An 18,858-nucleotide genomic window follows, 5' to 3' on the forward strand; every position below is an offset into this window, starting at 1 on the left:
TAATAACAACAGTCTAAGCAATCTAGCAGCAAAAAGACTAACACACTAAGTTCACTATAATTTACGACAGGCTACGATCTAGGATGACACGGGAAGTCCGAAAGCGCCTCAACCACAACACCACAACAACACACTAACACTGAGATCAAATGCAGTAAAACAACCCACAAAACGTTGACAAGGACAACAGAATAAAACCACAAGCTCTCGTTGACAAACACCAACGAACGAAAACAAGACAAAACAGCAAGTAGAGAGCAACGAAAACAAGGGAAACAAAACAGAACAAAAGCACTTAGCTGACCGGGAAGGAAAGATGGCCGCTCTAACACGTGGACAGACGATCACACAAATTCACACCAATAGCACTCACAAATTCACTTATTCCGACAAGACAGGTTCACAATTAGCTTCAATACACTCTTATACACCACTCTGCAAACATACAACACAAGAATCCTTGGAAATCAACACGAAAATTATCCAAATATCGAGACAGGTAATGCAGCTGTAGTCAGCGCAAGGACAGACAACTCTCAAACCTTATAAAACAATCTGCAACACTTTTGTCAAAGTTCTGTTTTAATTGATTCACTGTTTATTGCATCTTATAGCGCCTTGTGACCTCCCATGGGTCATCCTGCTTCAGTAGAACAAATCGTCAAATGTGAGAGAGTAGGAAAAGCAAGAGGGCAACAAAATAGACAAGTGAGCATTTTACACAGGAAATACCATGAGATCTGGCATATAATGTCTGTGTCTGAACAAGGAGGCAAAACATATTAAACCTCTGCAGCTTTGCAGATCAGAAACCATTTGATACGGTGAAGCATGCCTGGTTAATACTGTAACCAAGGTAACAATGATACAAAAAAACATTCCTATTTCAACAAAAAATTCAAAACGAGAGCAACCTTAGCTCGTTCCTCATTGCTTCACATATAGGTAAAGGTAAACGGGTATTCCCATAACCATCTGGTCGTAGGGGAGAGAGATGTTAGAGATCTCAACTTTTCTGGGGGCCAGCTTTATGAGGGCGGTGCCCATCTCCTCTCCCTCGCTGCCTTTGCCTTCCCCGGCCCTGAATAGGGTCAGGTACCCATTTCCAGCTGGGTGGACTGGAGAGCGCTCGGAAAAATCGGGTATTTGTATTTGTCCCCGAGTGGGGGACGAACCACGACCTCCAGCGTGAGAGGCGAGCGCTCTAACCACTGCGCCACTCCGCTCCCACTCCGCTTCACATATATCCACTGTAAACCAGTGAATGAAATATGATCTGAACACATACATGTACATTTAAATAAACATGCCCCTGGATATGTTTGACCACATGGCAGTAATAAGTAGCATTTTCAAATAGGAGTATCATTACAGTAATAAAAAACAGAATGGCCACTCTGTAATACAGAAATACTGCAATAGGTCATGGCTTTTGTTGGTAAACAAATCGATCATGGATGCCTAAACTTTCAATTTATTCATGATTTTACACATATCCACAACAGAAATGACAATTTTTTTACATATATTTCAACTTGATCAACTGTTTAAAATTACTCGGCCTACACAATTCTCTTCAAAGTTGAAAACGATATTCATGAAAAATGCATTCAATCACAATGGTTTCAAGTACATTTGGGCAAACCTTGTCTAAATTCTTTATCCCAAAAAGAAGAACATTAGGGGCAAACTAATAACTTAGGTTAACTGGGTTGAAAGGTTTAAATGCAGCAAGTTTAAATGCAGCAAATTTAAATGCAGCAAGTACATACATAAAGAATGGTTAACAAAACGGATGACAAAAGAAAACAAAAATACCTGCCATGCATCGGCAAAGGGCTGAAATGTAAAAGCTATGGCATAAAGCTGCCTTCAGCTTAAAAAAAACACGCTATCTTCACGAACTCCAACAAACAAGCTAAAGCTGTCTCCAGTACTGCTCATGATAAATAAGAAACACTTTCTCAAAAGTAGTCGAGATCAACTTGAAAATTCACAATCGGGTTAATATTTCTAAGCTTTAGCATCCGCATTGCAATTTACACAATCTCTAAACATCAGGATTTCACTCCACCGACATGATGACTGTTGCTGTGCACAGACTCTGGACAGGGCACGCTGTGGATGAATGTGGGGTTTGTGTTCACAGTGTTAGGTGGGAGCGACCCTCAAGGTCGCTGGTGTATGGCTGTAAGGCAGGTTCCACTTCTTCTTGCAGGAAGCGATCCACCTGTGCTGGAGCACGTCCAACAAAAGTAGCGGGGTCCATCAGGAGCTCTAACTTGGCGTGAACAGGGGCAAAGTACGCGCTCTGTTTGATACGCTCCACCAGGTCATTATCTTCTCCTTCCTGCTTCACGCGGTTCCCTGCCTGCTGCGACAGCACTCGGATCTGCTCGTGACATTCCTGCCTGTCTCCTCCCGACTTGACCATGGCCATGATGATGTTTTCTGTGGCCATGAAGGGCAGCTCCTGTCGGATGCGTCGCTCTATCACCTTGGGATAGACAACCAGACCCTCAAAGACATTCTGCATGGTTCCCAGCAAGGCATCAGCTGTCAGGAAGGCTTCAGCAATAGCAATGCGTCTGTTAGCACTGTCGTCCAGTGTACGCTCCATCCATTGGTTGGCGGCCGTGTTGAGTGGGTCGTGGACCAGCGTCATCAGGTGTCTGGCCAGAGAGCAGCAGCGCTCTGACCGCATTGGGTTCCTCTTGTAGGGCATGGCACTGGACCCAATCTGATCTTTCTCAAAGGGCTCCTCCAGTTCTTTGAAGTTGGCCAGCAACCTGATATCTGTACAAATCTTGTGGACCGTGGCACCAAGACTGGCAAGAGTATTGACACAATCCACGTCTACTTTGCGACTGTAAGTCTGACCGCAGATCAAGAAATGGCTTTTAAAACCAGCCAGTTCTGTGACAAGACAATCCAATTCCTCCACCTTCTTCTCATTGCCATCAAAGAGAGCCAGAAAGGAGGCCTGGGTGCCAGTGGTGCCCTTGACCCCACGAAAGCGAAGGTCAGCCCTGGCTCGCTGCAGGTTACGCAGATCCATGAGAAGATCCTGTGTCCAAATGCATGCACGCTTGCCCACTGTCGACAGCTGTGCTGGTTGAAGGTGAGTATAGGACAGGCAGGCCAGTGCTTTGTGTTGCTTTGCAAACGAAGACAGGCGATGGATACACCTAGCAAGCTTTGGTAACATAATATCAAAAGCATCCTTCATGACAATCAGGTCAGTGTTGTCGCCAACGTAACAGGAAGTGGCACCCAGGTGAATAATGGGAGCAGCATGGGGACAAATGTGAGCGAAAGTGTGAACATGAGCCATGACGTCATGACGAACGCGTTTCTCCTCCAGCTCGGCATGGGCAAAGTCAATGTTGCCAATGTTTGCCTTCATCTCTTTAATCTGCTCTTCTGAGATTGAAAGGCCAAGCTTCTTCTCTGCCATTGCAAGCCATGTCCACAGTTGTCGCCACGTTGAGAATTTCTTCACGTCTCCAAAGTTCTTTGTCATAGCTGAGCTGGCATAGCGTGCAACCAGCGGAGTGCTGTAATTGACGTGCTCCAAGTATTCTTCGTTCGCCTCGATCACGCTTTCGTAGGGCGCAGCCATCTTTGCTTCTGAGCGAATGCATGCTTATGCCGGTGTCCGGCCTATACTTATAGCCCCGGCGCGGACTGCACAGAAAGCACCGTCCGGCGGTGATGAAAATCGGACTGAATACGGCCAGAAACACGGAATTTGTGTTTCTTACACATGCTTTACCCTACGTTATTTAAACAAATACATAACCAATCCTAACAAACAATACATCAAATTAAAGCTACGACCTTTAGCTTTCCATTGCAATAGATCACATTTCGTAAAAACTTATATGTATTTAGTAGGATGCAAAAACAATGGTCCTAGTGAAGGCACTGAACCAACTTCAGTGCAGAAAATTACAAAACTCTCTAAACTGGAATAATGGACAAATTCATAAATCATACAGATAAAAAGAAGAACCCTAGACAAACATCATGATATGCGTTACTTGGGGGAAAATTATACATTGACTTAGTACGAAGCGGTAAAGTCCGAAAGTAAATGGAATCGGCTAAATTCCTGCGCGAGTACCTGTCTGCATAAATTAGCAATCTTTGCAGAGGAACCAAGCATCACTCATTACAACCAAATCCTTATAAACAAACTAAAATCATATGCAACATAGGTACGGGATATGTAATAGTGATACAAAAATGACAAAACAATGATTGAAAAGACAAAGATGAGTTTGTGAGAATCAATTTCTCTCGACGATACATGAAAACCGGTCAAGGTCAGAGTGACGCTTTGGTCAGTTCGAAGCATTATCGTAAATAACACAATAATATGCAGCCATCCAGCCTAATCAGTGACTTCTATGCAAACCTAAATATAATTAGGACCGTATCAAAGATAAAAGGGACTTTGAAAGATAGAAGTTAGGTAGATATATAAAGAAAGGTATTTTATTAGAATTTGCGCCGGCAATGGTGCGCGCGCAGCATCGTATCGTCTGCTATGGGATGGGTTATCCCGTTTGTACTGTACACAAGGCTGTTTCGCTATGCGATGATTAGAGTGTCTAGGGTAGCGAAGTGCACTTGGCTACATCTGTTTAATGAGAAAGTGAGTTAAACAATCTTTACTGGTTTGCGAGGGCTTTGATATCTGGTTTATTGGTGTACAAGGATTGAGCCATCACGTACGTCTTGATGAAAGATTGATAAGTGTTTTCATGTGTTTACGAGAAATCAATAAAATGTTCTTCTGACCTAGTTGCCTGCATGTTTTCTGCTGCCAGTCCTACTCCAGCCAATCTCCCCTCTTCTTCCAAATCAACTGCTGTACTATTTTTAAATTTTTATTTTTTTTGTAACAGCAATGGTGAATTCACAAGAACTCAGCGCATGTTTCTTTTGACAGTTTGTATTTTGTTTTATTTCTCCTTGTTTGAATAATTGCTTTATTCTCTTTACTACGCAAGTACAATATTGACCGATCAGTGAATATAATTATCATCACTGCTTTGTTGTAATTAGTTTTGTAGGCATAATTATTTTGCGCATTATTTTACTGAGAAATGTGTAGACTGGATTTCACTTTGTGTTAAAATAAGTGTCTATAAAAGTGATTTTGTTTTCTCTTGTTGATTTTGTTATATGGTCTGGTTTGGGTTCTTTGTTATACACACTATTTAGAGCACAGACAATATTTCTTCCCTTTTTTTTAACTCTGAATTGTTTTCTTGAATATGAATTTATCCCCCTCCTTCTCCCCATACTCTCATCTACACCAATAATCTGCATTATTTTTAACTTAATATATCCAGTGTTTTGGGTCATAGCAATTATCTCTGCTTTGCCTCTGCTCTCTCCCTCCCGGCATTAGTTCCACATCGTGATAGCTTACGTCCCTGCAATGTCAGGCCCCTCCCATTACACACAAATTCTGTTGTCTCTTTGTCTATTGACTTTATCCAAATGTACCTGTCAAGAGAGGACACCTACAATGTTGGGACATTTTGCATGGTTCCAAGGGTGTCCTATCATCCCAGATACCAGTCCATACTCTGTCTCAGCTTTGTGCAATGTTATTCTGGTGACTGCATATACATGAGGAAATGGTCAAATATGCTGTACATTTCATATTTTAAGCATGGGTTTGGTTTGCTGGATTTTTTCAGTGGCTCAGTATCTGTCAAAATTTCATCGTGAAATATAATCTGATTTTCCTAGTCCCCGAATCTATGTTTCTGTCTTTCCCCTCTTAAAATCCTGTCTTATAAGTGTACCAAAAATTCTTGCCAAAATGTTCAAGCGTAATTTGTTTTATGTTTTGTGGTGAAGATGGATCGGTGTATCATTGCAAACATTCTTCTGTTTGTAGATCTTAAAATATATCTAATACTTAAGATTTCTTGGACAAAAAATTGTGACTGCACCCAAACTATACGGCAGTCGACAGGAGTTGGAGAAAACGACAACATTTATCACCAGTGCTGGACTGATTGTGTAACCTCTGCGAACGCCAAGAAGAAGAAGAAGTGACTGCATGAAAATTAAGGGGAAGTGAAAGGTGTGTTATTTTGTTTAATGTAAAGAAGTTTGCAAAACTCCTGTGATTCTTATCTTGATCAAAAAACAAACACAAAATTAGGTGAGATTTTTGAACCACTTAATCACTGGCTGAGATTTAACCTTGATATTTTGCGCAAGTTTTTTTTTTTGCGTGAACGTATCAGTTAACCATATCTATATGTGAATGTGTGTGGTCATAGCATGTGTGTGTGTATGCGCACGCACGCGTGTGTTTGTTTGTGACTCCATGGATTTAAACGATGAATTTGCTTTTGTACTCCTGTTCTTTTTATATTTAGTCAAGTTTTGACTAAATATTTTAACATCGAGGGGGAATCGAAACGAGGGTCGTGGTGTATGTGCGTGTGCGTGTGTGTGTGTGTGTAGAGCGATTCAGACTAAACTACTGGACCGATCTTTATGAAATTTGACATGAGAGTTCCTGGGTATGAAATCCCCGAACATTTTTTTCATTTTTTTGATAAATGTCTTTGATGACGTCATATCCGGCTTTTCGTGAAAGTTGAGGCGGCACTGTCACGCCCTCATTTTTCAACCAAATTGGTTGAAATTTTGGTCAAGTAATCTTCGACGAAGCCCGGGGTTCGGTATTGCATTTCAGCTTGGTGGCTTAAAAATTAATTAATGACTTTGGTCATTAAAAATCTGAAAATTGTAAAAAAAAATAAAAATTTATAAAACGATCCAAATTTACGTTTATCTTATTCTCCATCATTTGCTGATTCCAAAAACATATAAATATGTTATATTCGGATTAAAAACAAGGTCTGAAAATTAAATATATAAAAATTATTATCAAAATTTTTTTTTCAAAATCAATTTAAAAACACTTTCATCTTATTCCTTGTCGGTTCCTGATTCCAAAAATATATAGATATGATATGTTTGGATTAAAAACACGCTCAGAAAGTTAAAACGAAGAGAGGTACAGAAAAGCGTGCTATCCTTCTCAGCGCAACGAATACCCCGCTCTTCTTGTCAATTCCACGGGCACTGCCTTTGCCACGGGCGGTGGAGTGACGATGCTACGAGTTTTCGGTCTTGCTGCGTTGCGTTGCGTTCAGTTTCATTCTGTGAGTTCGACAGCTACTTGACTAAATATTGTATTTTCGCCTTACGCGACTTGTTGTGTATTAATGCTGTATTTTGGTTTTGTACATGTGTATAGCAATGTCATTGTAAAGCGCTTAGAGCTTCTAGGTAAGCGCTCTATAAGTTTCCATTATTATTATTATTATTATTATTATATTGTGTGCCTTTTCCCCCCAGTATATATTCCCACATACAAAGATTTGCCTTTTGCACATGAACAAATGTATGATTTTTTCTTGACATACAATGTATTATGTTATGATTGAAATATTGTATTCTTTTGCTCGGTTTGTTTCTTCAATGCTCATCCGAGTACCAAATGTAAACCATGGGACGAAATACATTATTTATATTTTGCACAATGTTCTTTGTGTTCATTTTCTCTTCTACATGTACCTTAATTAATGACAATGTGCTTTCTTTTCTTTCTTTCTTTTTTTGTTCTTTATTACATTTAGTCCTCTTTCCATCATATACTATGCCTGTCTCTCTCTCACACACAGACACAGAAACGCAGGCACAAAATCTGACAAAATCAGGTCTTAAAAAGGAGGGAGTCTTAAAATGAGCGTACATTTACAGAGGTTATGAATAGAAAGTCTACGAAAACAGGGTCTTAAAAGGGAGGAAGTCTTAAAAGGGGGTCCACTGTATCCATTTAATTGTAGAAAATTCATAGAACGATAACTAGGTGCTTGTGGCAAACCAAAAGAAAAAGAAATGTAAAATATATTACAATTGTATTCAGTTCAGTTTTACTGTGCATTATGCAATACATTATCTCTTATTTTGTTTAAACAAAAATAAAAATTGTAAAAAAGCAACTTAAGAACTCATATACACACTTACACACATTTCAACACTGCTGTGTTTATTCTACAGGGAAAAAGCTTTGTTATATTGTTGTACCCAGCTGCAATACATGTATGAAAGTTCTTTTAAAACTATCAGCTTTATGGCAGCTAAAGCTTCACTATAACCACAACATACAGACACAAATAACAAACAAAAACATGCGCATACAGTGTACTGGGAAAAAAGGAAAACCCAAATAACTGAAATACACTGTACTACTGAATTTTGGTCAGTCTGATCAGTTTTCTGACCAAGGTTTGAGTATTCACAGGAGGCTTGTCTTACAACTGGTAAGACAGGGATATCGAATGAAATGCAAATTAAATTTTACCTCGTGTACTTAAAAACAGACATGGATTCGACTTGGCATTATAAACAAATCTATTTGTACAACAATCTTTGTCTTCAAAGGAATACTTGCCACCCAAAAGCAGTCTCTAATCGCCCTAAGAGCTAGACATGGTTTGGTTTGGGGTTTATATATATATATGATGTCACCTGACACACCACAAATACCTTAAAATCAGTTTCTGAACATTCAAGTATTCACATTTTAGACGCTGTTTTGAAGTAAGCTTTGGAGACTGTAAGTTATCCATGCACTTGTCTTTGTTTCCAATTTCCTCTTACTTTTTTGTACCTGAACAAACTTTTTTTAAATGGTGTCTGAAACACTGTATCTCTAAACCACATAGAAAACAGACAATGATGGCAGTTGATTTCACTTCATCAGCCGCTAGGAAGTAGACGGTTTGGAGGCCAGGAGGGCAAAGTTCCTGGGAGACAGAGCACTGTCAAAGACAGGCAACAGAATACTGGGGATGCCTGAAAATAAACAGAAATAAATATATCACTATAGCTGACAGTATGAGAAGGGAAGTAGCGAAACATTCCCTTGTCTGCTGTAATTGAATGAACATGAAAAGAAATGAAATAGGCATAAAAAAGCTGAATTTCTCTATGAGATAATAAAGTATTCTTATTCTTATTCTTTACTTCTGTCAAGAGTCATAACAATATCACTTAACAATCCTAGTAGCTGCTATCACAGTACAAGTTTGCTTCAACCTAAGACCCCCAGTTTATGACTCCATCAAGGGCGGGGATGTAGCTCGACAGTCGGTAGCGCGCTGGATTTGTATCCAGTTGGCCGCTGTCAGCGTGAGTTCGTCCCCACATTCGGCGACAGATTTATTTCTCAGAGTCAACTTTGTGTGCAAACTCTCCTTGGTGTCCGAACACCCCCGTGTGTACACGCAAGCACAAGACGAAGTGCGCACGAAAAAGATCCTGTAATCCATGTCAGAGTTTGGTGGGTTATAAGAAACACGAAAATACCCAGCATGCTTTCTCCGAAAGCGGCGTATGGCTGCCTAAATGGCGGGGTAAAAACGGTCATACACGTAAAAGCCGTGGGAGTTTCAGCCCATGAACGAACAAACAAACAAACAAGACTCCATCCGTTTTAAGACCCGAATTTCTCTGATTTTTGGTACATAACCTTTGTAAATGTACCCCTACTTCAAGACCCCCTCGTTTTCAAGACCCCATTTTCTCACATTTAGTGAGGTTCCCCTGTAAACCACAAAATCTCCTTTCTTAAACTCAAAAGTCTTAAATCATAAGACTGACCATGTTCATACAGGAACATCATCCTGTCCAGAAGTAGAGCAGTTTCCACAAGCGGTGCCAGACTTAGACGCAAGGTGTAGAATGCCACAACACGACGCCAGTCTGCTGTCATTGACTGTGCTGCTGTCATGACGCTGTCAGGCACTTCCGAAGGGTCGATGCCTAAACGCTGCAGGCACACTTTGGCATACCTGTCATCAAAAATGCACGATGAACTGCAATTTATAGCACTTTGAGACATATTTTTCACAAACTCCCATACCAAGGGGAGGCAATAGCACACAAAGAGAGGCCTAATCAACTTGCATGCTCTGTCACATATTCAACTTAGAACATTTGGATACAGGAGTAAAGTAAACTCGAGCACATTCTGGTAGTTGGCTGCTATTGGTATGAGTAACAAAAAGAAGAAAAGAGAAGTCACTTCTCTACTTCTTCCAAGTCTTACAACAAAGCTAGATATATGAATCTTGTACAGATAAACAGTGGACATGTGTGACAAACATTTAACAAAAAGAAATACAGTAGAGATAATAGACGAAGGGACAACATAAGGTGTCCTTTTAAGGGAGGTGTCCTCTCATCGGAGGGGCCACACAATATCAGAGGTACCACTGTACACATTAATGATCTTACAGAAAAAAAGATACAACAAAGAGACCAACACTGTGAAATGAAAATAATGATCAACATACTGCAAAAAAGGCATCTCTGCTCCTCTCTTCACTACCAGCCTGATCACTCCGTGTGGAAATTCATCTCGTGTCTGAGTCACCATGTACTGCACTGCCGCTCTGTAGCTGTGAATCTTCAGGTGTGGAGGGTTGTCTGCAGACACAAACATTAATATATGATAAAGTGATCATCCAACACCTGAATCAGAACGTACTGCACTGCCGCTCATTAATTGCAAGTGTTTAGAATGCAGGGCTCTCTGCAGACAGATACAATATATGATAAAGTGATCACCCAACACCTGAAACAGAACGTACTGCACTGCCGCTCGTTAATTGCAAGTGTTTAGAATGCAGGGCTCTCTGCAGACAGATACAATATATGATAAAGTGATCATCCAACATCTGAAACAGAACGTACTGCACTGCCGCTCAGTAACTGCAAGTATTAAGACATGCAGGGCTGTCTGCAGACAGATAGAATATATGATAAAGTGATCATCGAACAGCTGAATCAGAACGTATTGCTCTGCCGCTCAGTAACTGCAAGTGTTTAGACATGGAGGGCTGTCTGCAGACAGATAAATTATGATTAAATGAAGCAGACCATCCAGACTGATTTTCAGTTTGGCACATAGTTTTGTAACATACATCAGCTTTAATAACATTAATGAAATTGACTGATGCTGGATAGGAGGAATATCTGCACACACCTACCCATTACAGCCTCTGATAGTCATTAATACCAATAATTAACATAAAAGGGGCATGCAAAAGAGCTGAAAGAAACAGTTCAATATCTGCATAGATTCAAGGCACACTCTAGCACATTAATACTGGCTATTTCATATTCAAAGGGGGGTTCCACTGTATATAATAAAGAATTTTTTTTTGTCTGGGACCCTCTGGGAAGGTCATTATGGGCAGGTGGTCGTTATTGAGAGGTGGTCACCAGGGCAGGTTTGACTGTACCATAATCATTACAACAAAAGCAAATCACCCATCAGCCTCTGAGCGTACGCATCAGCAAAGTGACAGGACAGTTCTCTGGCCTCGTAAGTCAGGGGATGTGCAGGTAAGCTCCTCACAAACTGGCTCATGGGATAGCCCCTCTCACAGGATTGATTGTCACAGGTACTGCTGAAAAATAACAGAAAAAAAACAAAATGAGTGAGTTATTTTACACTGAAATCAAAGAGCATGAATTATCAAAAAAGAGTACATTCTGAACATTTATAATCAAAAAGCACAAAACTTCTCGACTTTAATTGTGTCAAAAAGAATTCATTTTCCAAATTTTACAACAATAAAACAACACAGAAACGTGCAAAATAAATTAGAAAGGATGCAAGTCAAAGTTTATTTTGTTTTTTCTTTGAGACAAATATTTAATTAATATTAATCTGTACTCTAGAGCACTCCGACATTTACCCCACAAATTCAAACACCTGTCTCTTCATAATTTATTTCCCAAATACACATCAAGCGACACACTCTCACAATATAGGCATAGTAGCAAAACCTTAACGCAATCTCAATTGAACCCTTCTCTTACGACCCCCCAATTTAAGTCTTCTCCCTCAATAAGACCCTGTTTTTTTCATATTTTTTGTAAATTTACTTTTATTCTAAGACTCTCTCCCTTTTAATCTTCACCGGATCACACGTTGGACTACACAATCCGGATGATGTGGGTTGTGCACGACCCATACTTTCCAAAGAAGGATTCAACGTAAAAAGTATGGGTCGTACACGACCCACGCCATCCGAATAGGAATAAACGTTTTGCCGCTTCTTTGCGGAGTATGGGTCGTACACGACCTACGCCATCCAAATCAGAATAAACAGCGTAACATTCCTTACGTAATTCCATATGGGTCGTCCACAACCCACATCATCCTGCTGTGCAGTTCAAATTACGTCATCGTTTATTTGTTTGTTTACAAAGATAAAAGTTGGGCAATGGGAAGGACGTATGGTGATTGGAGATTACATGAAGTCTCAATCAAAAACTCCAAATAGTTTCAGAGATAAAGATGATTTTGTGGGGCTCTGGGTCGCCCACAACCCTCGGTGAAGGTTACGACAAGATTCTCTGATTTATTCAGTTATTGGTGGTTTTTACACGGGGGGTACAAACCTGTAAGCAGACAACTTCATGTAGCAACAGGCGACGGTGACCAGCGCCGACACAGCTGGGCAGTTGACTAAGACACGCAGCAAAGTCGCTGTCAAATCACCACAAGCATGAAGACCCGCCAACACCAGTTTCTGTGTCTTGTCTTCTGCCTCTGCGTCTACTGCCATTTCAGTGTTTCTCTCATGAACACTAGAGGCACGAGGTTCTGTTGATCTTCTTCCATCTTTTGTCATATTACAGCAATTCTTACTTTGATTTTGTTGCATGTTTGTTTCGTTTTGAGATTCACTTTCATCACAGTCGCTCAAATTTTGATTCATCTCTAAGTTTTGTACTCTTTTAGTTTCTGCTGTTGTTTGACTCTCTGAAATCAATCCATACTTTGATTTTGAAGTTGTAAATGGTTGATCATTGTCAGAAAAATAGTTTTGATCTCTGTTGTTTATCACACCGTTTTGATTTTCTGTGTCATATTTTGATACCTTAGCAGAACTCTCACCGGAGCATAAATTAACTTTCTCACTGTCACACATTACAACACCGTCTTCTTTTTGTAAAATAGCAGGAGATTCACTTACATCGAGATGTGTATTTGCACTTTTCTCTTCTCTCTGTGCCACAATACCATTTGCTTTTTGTTCAAATTCCCAATGACTGTTGATTTTCTTAGTGCTGCTTATTTCATTTGATATCAGCGCTCCATCAACCTTCATTGAAGGGGCTTCTTTCTTACTCCCTGAATGTGTCTGTGATATACTATTTGTATCTTCTTCTTCTCGATCGCTCAGACAGGGACTCCGGAACTTCTGATGAAGCTTGCAGTACAGCGAAGACTCCGCAGGGTGCCCAAGATCTTCTCCTGAACTGGTGTGTCCGCAGGCCATGTTTCTGCTCGTAGTTTCTGGTGGATTGGACAGTGTTGGAGGACTATTTGTATAAGACGTGTGTTCCTCTTGTGATCCTTCTGCTGCAGAATCTCGCCTCAAGACCAGATTAAGAAAATCTTGCGTTGTGATATCTGGCTGGACGGTGCAGATAACATGTGAAGGGAGTTCGGTGGGTGTTTTGAATGCAGTGCTGCTCTCCTGTTGACTGGAAGCGTCATTCCTCTGTAACAAAGGTTGCATGCAGGGGTTGAGTATGATGGGTCTCATATTATAGGTTAATGTGTGTGTGTGTGTGTTCATGCACTTTTGTTTGCATGTGTATGTGCTGAATAAGTATGTGTTATTACCTGAAACATTACATGTCATATGCATTTAGAGTGCTTACTTCCCTTTGTTTATGAGACTTTTATATTACCGTACTTTCCGGGTCATAAGGCGCGACTTTTTTCCTCGAGTTTGACCCCTGCTCTTGTATAACGAAGTGCCTAATCCGTGTATGAAATACGAAAAAAATCAAAGAGACCGCCTGAGTACCAGTCAAACAACTTGTGATAATGCATGTTTCAGCTACTAGGTACTACCCTGGCCAAGTTTCCTCTCAAGACATCAAAGAGACCACCCCATAGGTTAAACTCGGTCACTGACCCCGGTGCAGGAAGTGTTTCCTCTCTCAGATCTATGACAGGGGAACCACCTCTCATAGCAAAAACTGGGTCATTGACCCCTGGGAAGAAGGTCAGTGTCTAAACAAGGCAACCCAGCTATCACAATGGACCTGCCTTTGATCTCGCCGCACACACAGAGCACACATATTTCCACTCTGTATTCTTCCTTTGATGTGCGGCTTATTTTCATTCTTCGACCGTTTGTTACCGGTATACTTTTTTAATTTTGGTGCGCCCTATCGGCCCCCTGCGCCCAATGGGTGACTGGATTACAATTTTGTTTAAAAAGAAGGGGGTGCGCCTTATGCGCTGTAGCGCCTTGTAACCCGGAAAGTACGGTACTATACTATACAATACAGTATTATAAAAGTCTGATAACCAAAGGGAAGTAATATAAAAGTCTGATAAACAAAGGGAAGTAAGCACTCTAAATGCATACGACATGTAAGTTTCAGGTAATAACACATACTTATTCAGCACATACACATGCAAACAAAAGTGCATGCACACACACACACACACACGTGCATGCACTCACAAACACACACTTACATACATAGAAGAATAAGTTCATGCATGTTCATGTTCATACACATAATATGCCCCCAATCACAAACACACCAGGACTTTTACAAACTCACTAACCTTCAATTTCTTTTGAATGTCCTTCTTCAACTCTCTGAAAACAACGGAAAACAATCTTCACATTTTTTTTCAAGCGATAAGCACATCATTCTTTCCCCTGTTAACTGAGCATAGGGTACGCGTTGACAGGGATTTACGCCGCTCACAGATTCTTTTAAGTCTTTTCCTCAGTGATGTTGAAACAACAGTATAATACTCCAGAAAAGCCCAATGCAGCAAAACAGCCATTACTCTATAGCATTGTCTCAAAACGAAAGTGATAAGAGTTGTCCGTCCCTGACATTGCCCGTGGCGCTGTCAGCGGGTAGTTCCGGTTTTGTTTACGTCCAAAATGGCTGAACGAGAGAAGAAGATTAGTGGTGGAGGGAAACGTTACTGTGTCTGCTGTTCAAACTACGCGGGTAAAGAAGTTGAAGGGCTGAGTGTCATGCGCTTCCACTTTGCAAACACAAACCGGAACTACCTGCCGTTCCAGGGGCACAACTCTGTCCGACTATCGCGTTAGTTTTGAGACAGTGCTATAGAACTAGTCTGGAACCTTCTTTCTTCTGACAAAGCAAAAGAAAGACAAGTGAAACTCCAGATGTTTAACACTGATGAGAGTTGTTCCTTCATATTCCACCACCACTGACTTAGTTACTTAAAACACATAGGGAGTATGTATTCAAGTAAACTGTAATATCCCTGAGTGTCTTGGGTAAGGCGCAAAAAATATGCTACATTCCTTCTACTTCTTGGAAAGAAAACTCATTAAAATGAATAAATTGAATAAGACCTGAAATGTATGCCTTAATCAAAACCTATGTTTTGCCAGAGAGAACTCCCTTCACCATATCTTAAACTGCTATCTTCATAAGCAAGCAAACTCAAAATGCAGGAACAAGAGGAATATTGTCCTCAGAATTACCAAACAACACCACCATCATCAAAAGCAGCAAAAAAGAAAAGGCAGACGCACCTGTCAAACTCATTTGCTTTGGGAGCGTGACCACCAGATGCCTCTACCGTGGTGACCTTCAAGCCATGTGCAAAGGTCAAGAGACGAGAGAGGTGACCCAGCCCCGCCCCCACGTCCACCACATGGTCAGTTCTGGCCTGCTTGCTCACCAATTTGATGACCTGCAATCAAAAACAATGAGATCGCTGCACTGAACAAATTGGTCATTCTCAAACATTATATAAACACAAATGAGAGAGACAGAGGAGAAAAAAGAGAGAGAGATAAAAGCACAATTTAATTCTTAGGAATTGGTGCACACTTTAAAATTGAAAAAAGTTAACTTCAAAATGAACCAAGTTCTTTTACATTCTGAAAAGTCATTTTACGTAATTCCTAACCGTTTCAGGAAATCCTGCATGCATTTTTACAAAAGCTTTAGAAAATGCATTGCCTGATTTCATGGATTGCCTGGAATGTATTCATTCACGATCAGTACATACTAAGTTTCAATACAAAAGATTAAACATTTACGAAGTATTGATATCCCCACCTTTCCTAGCTGTCGAATCTCATGTTGTTTTTTGGGTTTGACGTGCTTGCGAAAGATATGTTGCATGTCCATCAGCTGCCCGTTCTTAAAGCCTAGGGTCTTGCCTTCTGTTCCTCCACACTGTTCTGCTTTTGATTCCGGTTCTGTTTCTGGCTCACTCTTGTCATCTTGCAGTTTGCCACAACCACTGAATGCACAAAGAACAGTACTGTTACAGTGACACTGTTTAAAATAAAAAGATAAATAAGACAATATCTTCTTCTTCTTTGTTCATGGGCTGAAACTCCCACGTTCACTCATGTTTTTGCATGAGTGGGTTTTTACCTGTATGACAGTTTTTACCCCACCATTCAGGCCGCCCTATGCCGCTTTCGAGGGAAATAACTTAGACAATAAAATCAAATGTCCTCATGGAGACATGCGTGAGTCAGACTATAGACAAAAGCTGAGGAATAACATTTCTGAAAATTGTTTGGGGTCAAGGGAAGTGGAAGCGCTTGAAGCCGTCTCTGGGTGGTGATGGCTGCATTGGCTTTGATGAGTGACAACTTGCAGGCATATAAACAAAGCTGATGTACACATACACGTCACAAATATGCGCATACACATATTATATGTAAATCTACATACAACTAATACAAAGCTGCTGGGAAGATGGGTGTCAACTTTCTGCAGGAAAATGAAACTGACAAAATCAAAATTTTAGTAAGGTTTTTGCAATCACTTATTAAGTGATGTTTGGAATGTTTATACGCTCATCTGCAACAAAAAAGGTATAGTTCTGTCAAAACGGCTCTGAGCCCTACTGCCAGTGCCATTTTAAGGATTCAAACCATACATAAAAACTCACCTGCCGTAACCTGCGTTCTGCAGAGTACACTGCACACTGTCCATAACATGGCGACTGTCCAGGTCAACACAGCCACGCTTCAGAGACAGGTGTGCACAGCAAGCTTTTAGCGCCAGCAGAGAGAGGGGGCTCACACTGCAACAATGATAAGTGCACCAGTTACTTTCACACATGATCTTTTTTTGTAGCCTGGTCGAGGCAAAGAAGAGGATTTAAGTGCTGCTTTACGTAAAACAAAGAAAGGGATTGAGATCACCAAAGTTTTGACTTTAGATAGCCAGAAATTTTCCTAACTAATTTTTGTAAATAATCAATCAATCAATCAATATGAGGCTTATATCGCGCGTATTCCGTGGGTACAGTTATAAGCGCAGGGATTTATTTATTTTTTAAATTTTTTTTATGCAATTTATATCGCGCACATACTCAAGGCGCAGGGATTTATTTATGCCGTGTGAGATGGAATGTTTTTACACAATACAATCACGCATTCAGATCGGCCAGCAGATCGCAGCCATTTCGGCGCATATCCTACTTTTCACGGCCTATTATTCCAAGTCACACGGGTAATTTGGTGGACATTTTTATCTATGCCTATACAATTTTGCCAGGAAAGACCCTTTTGTCAATCGTGGAATCTTTAACGTGCACACCCCAATGTAGTGTACACGAAGGGACCTCGGTTTTTCGTCTCATCCGAAAAACTTGGATCATGTCTCCAAAACAGACACTTACTCGTCTGTCTCTATCTATAGTGTTTAAAAAGTATTAAGCTTGTAAAACTTTCAGTCTCTCACACTTAACCATACAGATACATGCATACATACAGACACATACATTGAAAACAAGCACTCAAACTCACATGCACATGCATGCACACACTTATTCACACATGCAACACAGACACAGACACATATACTTGATCAATGGCACATACACACACACGTACACGCACACACATACACACTGTGACACACACACACACACACACTGTGACACACACACACACACATACACACACACACACACTGTGACACACAAACACACACGGCACATGTACACACACACACACACTGTGACACATGCACACAGTGACACATGCACACACACACACACACACACTGTGACACATGCACACACACACACATACACACACACCTTGAGTGAGCAGCAGGTTGACACCATGGCTGACCATTCAGGAGGTTGCACAGGTATGGGAAATCTGTATGCCCAAGATAGTGTTGCCATGACAACGGAAGTCTTGACCAATGATCTTTTACATAGAAGTCCTGAAAAAAAGAAAAAGAGCAGCTTTGTTGCAGTTGCCATAAATAGTGATACAGACAGTTTCCTGCACAGATTGTTTTCCCCCGAATCCATTAAGTAGAATCCATTAAGTACATCATTGTCCTGTGACCTGTAGTGGAAGTGTAAAGCTGTTTCCATATTGTGACGCGACGGCAGCACGATGGTTGTGGTGAGGTGGCGGCAGCGGAAATACCGATAGCATACGTGTTTCCATATGCGCGACGTGACAGCGGCGACGTGCTGCGCGACAGTTTGGCGTCAAAAACAAATTGCTGCCGCGCGTTATGTGCGTCCAAAGTGGACGTGGTCTAAGTCTTTTCAAATATTTGAGGACCCCCCCCCCCCCCCCCCCAACCAGGTTTAATTATAGTCTATTTTGACTGGTTTTTCGTCAGATGCATGTATTCACATAGTCCAGCAAGAATTTCTTCAAGGGTTGTTAAAGGCACCGGGTTCGTTACGCTTTTTGAGCATTTTGTTGAGAGAAA

General features: G+C 40.8%; 1 protein-coding gene and 1 pseudogene across 1 annotated transcript in view; both read right to left on the reverse strand.

Moving 5' to 3' along the window:
* Positions 1–555: 555 nt before the first annotated feature.
* LOC138982932 (adenylosuccinate lyase pseudogene) lies at positions 556–4,753 on the reverse strand (annotated as a pseudogene).
* A 2,589-nt stretch (positions 4,754–7,342) lies between these two features.
* Positions 7,343–18,858, reverse strand: part of LOC138982921 (methyltransferase-like protein 25B) — a 12,352-nt gene continuing 836 nt past the window's right edge. Inside the window, exons 2-11 of the mRNA XM_070356321.1 lie at positions 18,221–18,351; positions 17,063–17,197; positions 16,213–16,399; positions 15,681–15,841; positions 14,723–14,756; positions 12,526–13,634; positions 11,386–11,525; positions 10,407–10,539; positions 9,712–9,902; positions 7,343–8,904 (exon numbers count right to left, since the gene is read on the reverse strand). Of these exons, the coding sequence (XP_070212422.1) occupies positions 8,816–8,904; positions 9,712–9,902; positions 10,407–10,539; positions 11,386–11,525; positions 12,526–13,634; positions 14,723–14,756; positions 15,681–15,841; positions 16,213–16,399; positions 17,063–17,197; positions 18,221–18,351 (2,310 nt within the window). The 3' untranslated portion in view covers positions 7,343–8,815. The remainder of the gene's footprint in view (positions 8,905–9,711; positions 9,903–10,406; positions 10,540–11,385; positions 11,526–12,525; positions 13,635–14,722; positions 14,757–15,680; positions 15,842–16,212; positions 16,400–17,062; positions 17,198–18,220; positions 18,352–18,858) is intronic.

The sequence above is a fragment of the Littorina saxatilis genome, linkage group LG1, assembly GCF_037325665.1.
Source record: "Littorina saxatilis isolate snail1 linkage group LG1, US_GU_Lsax_2.0, whole genome shotgun sequence".
Classification (NCBI taxonomy): Eukaryota; Metazoa; Mollusca; class Gastropoda; order Littorinimorpha; family Littorinidae; genus Littorina; species Littorina saxatilis.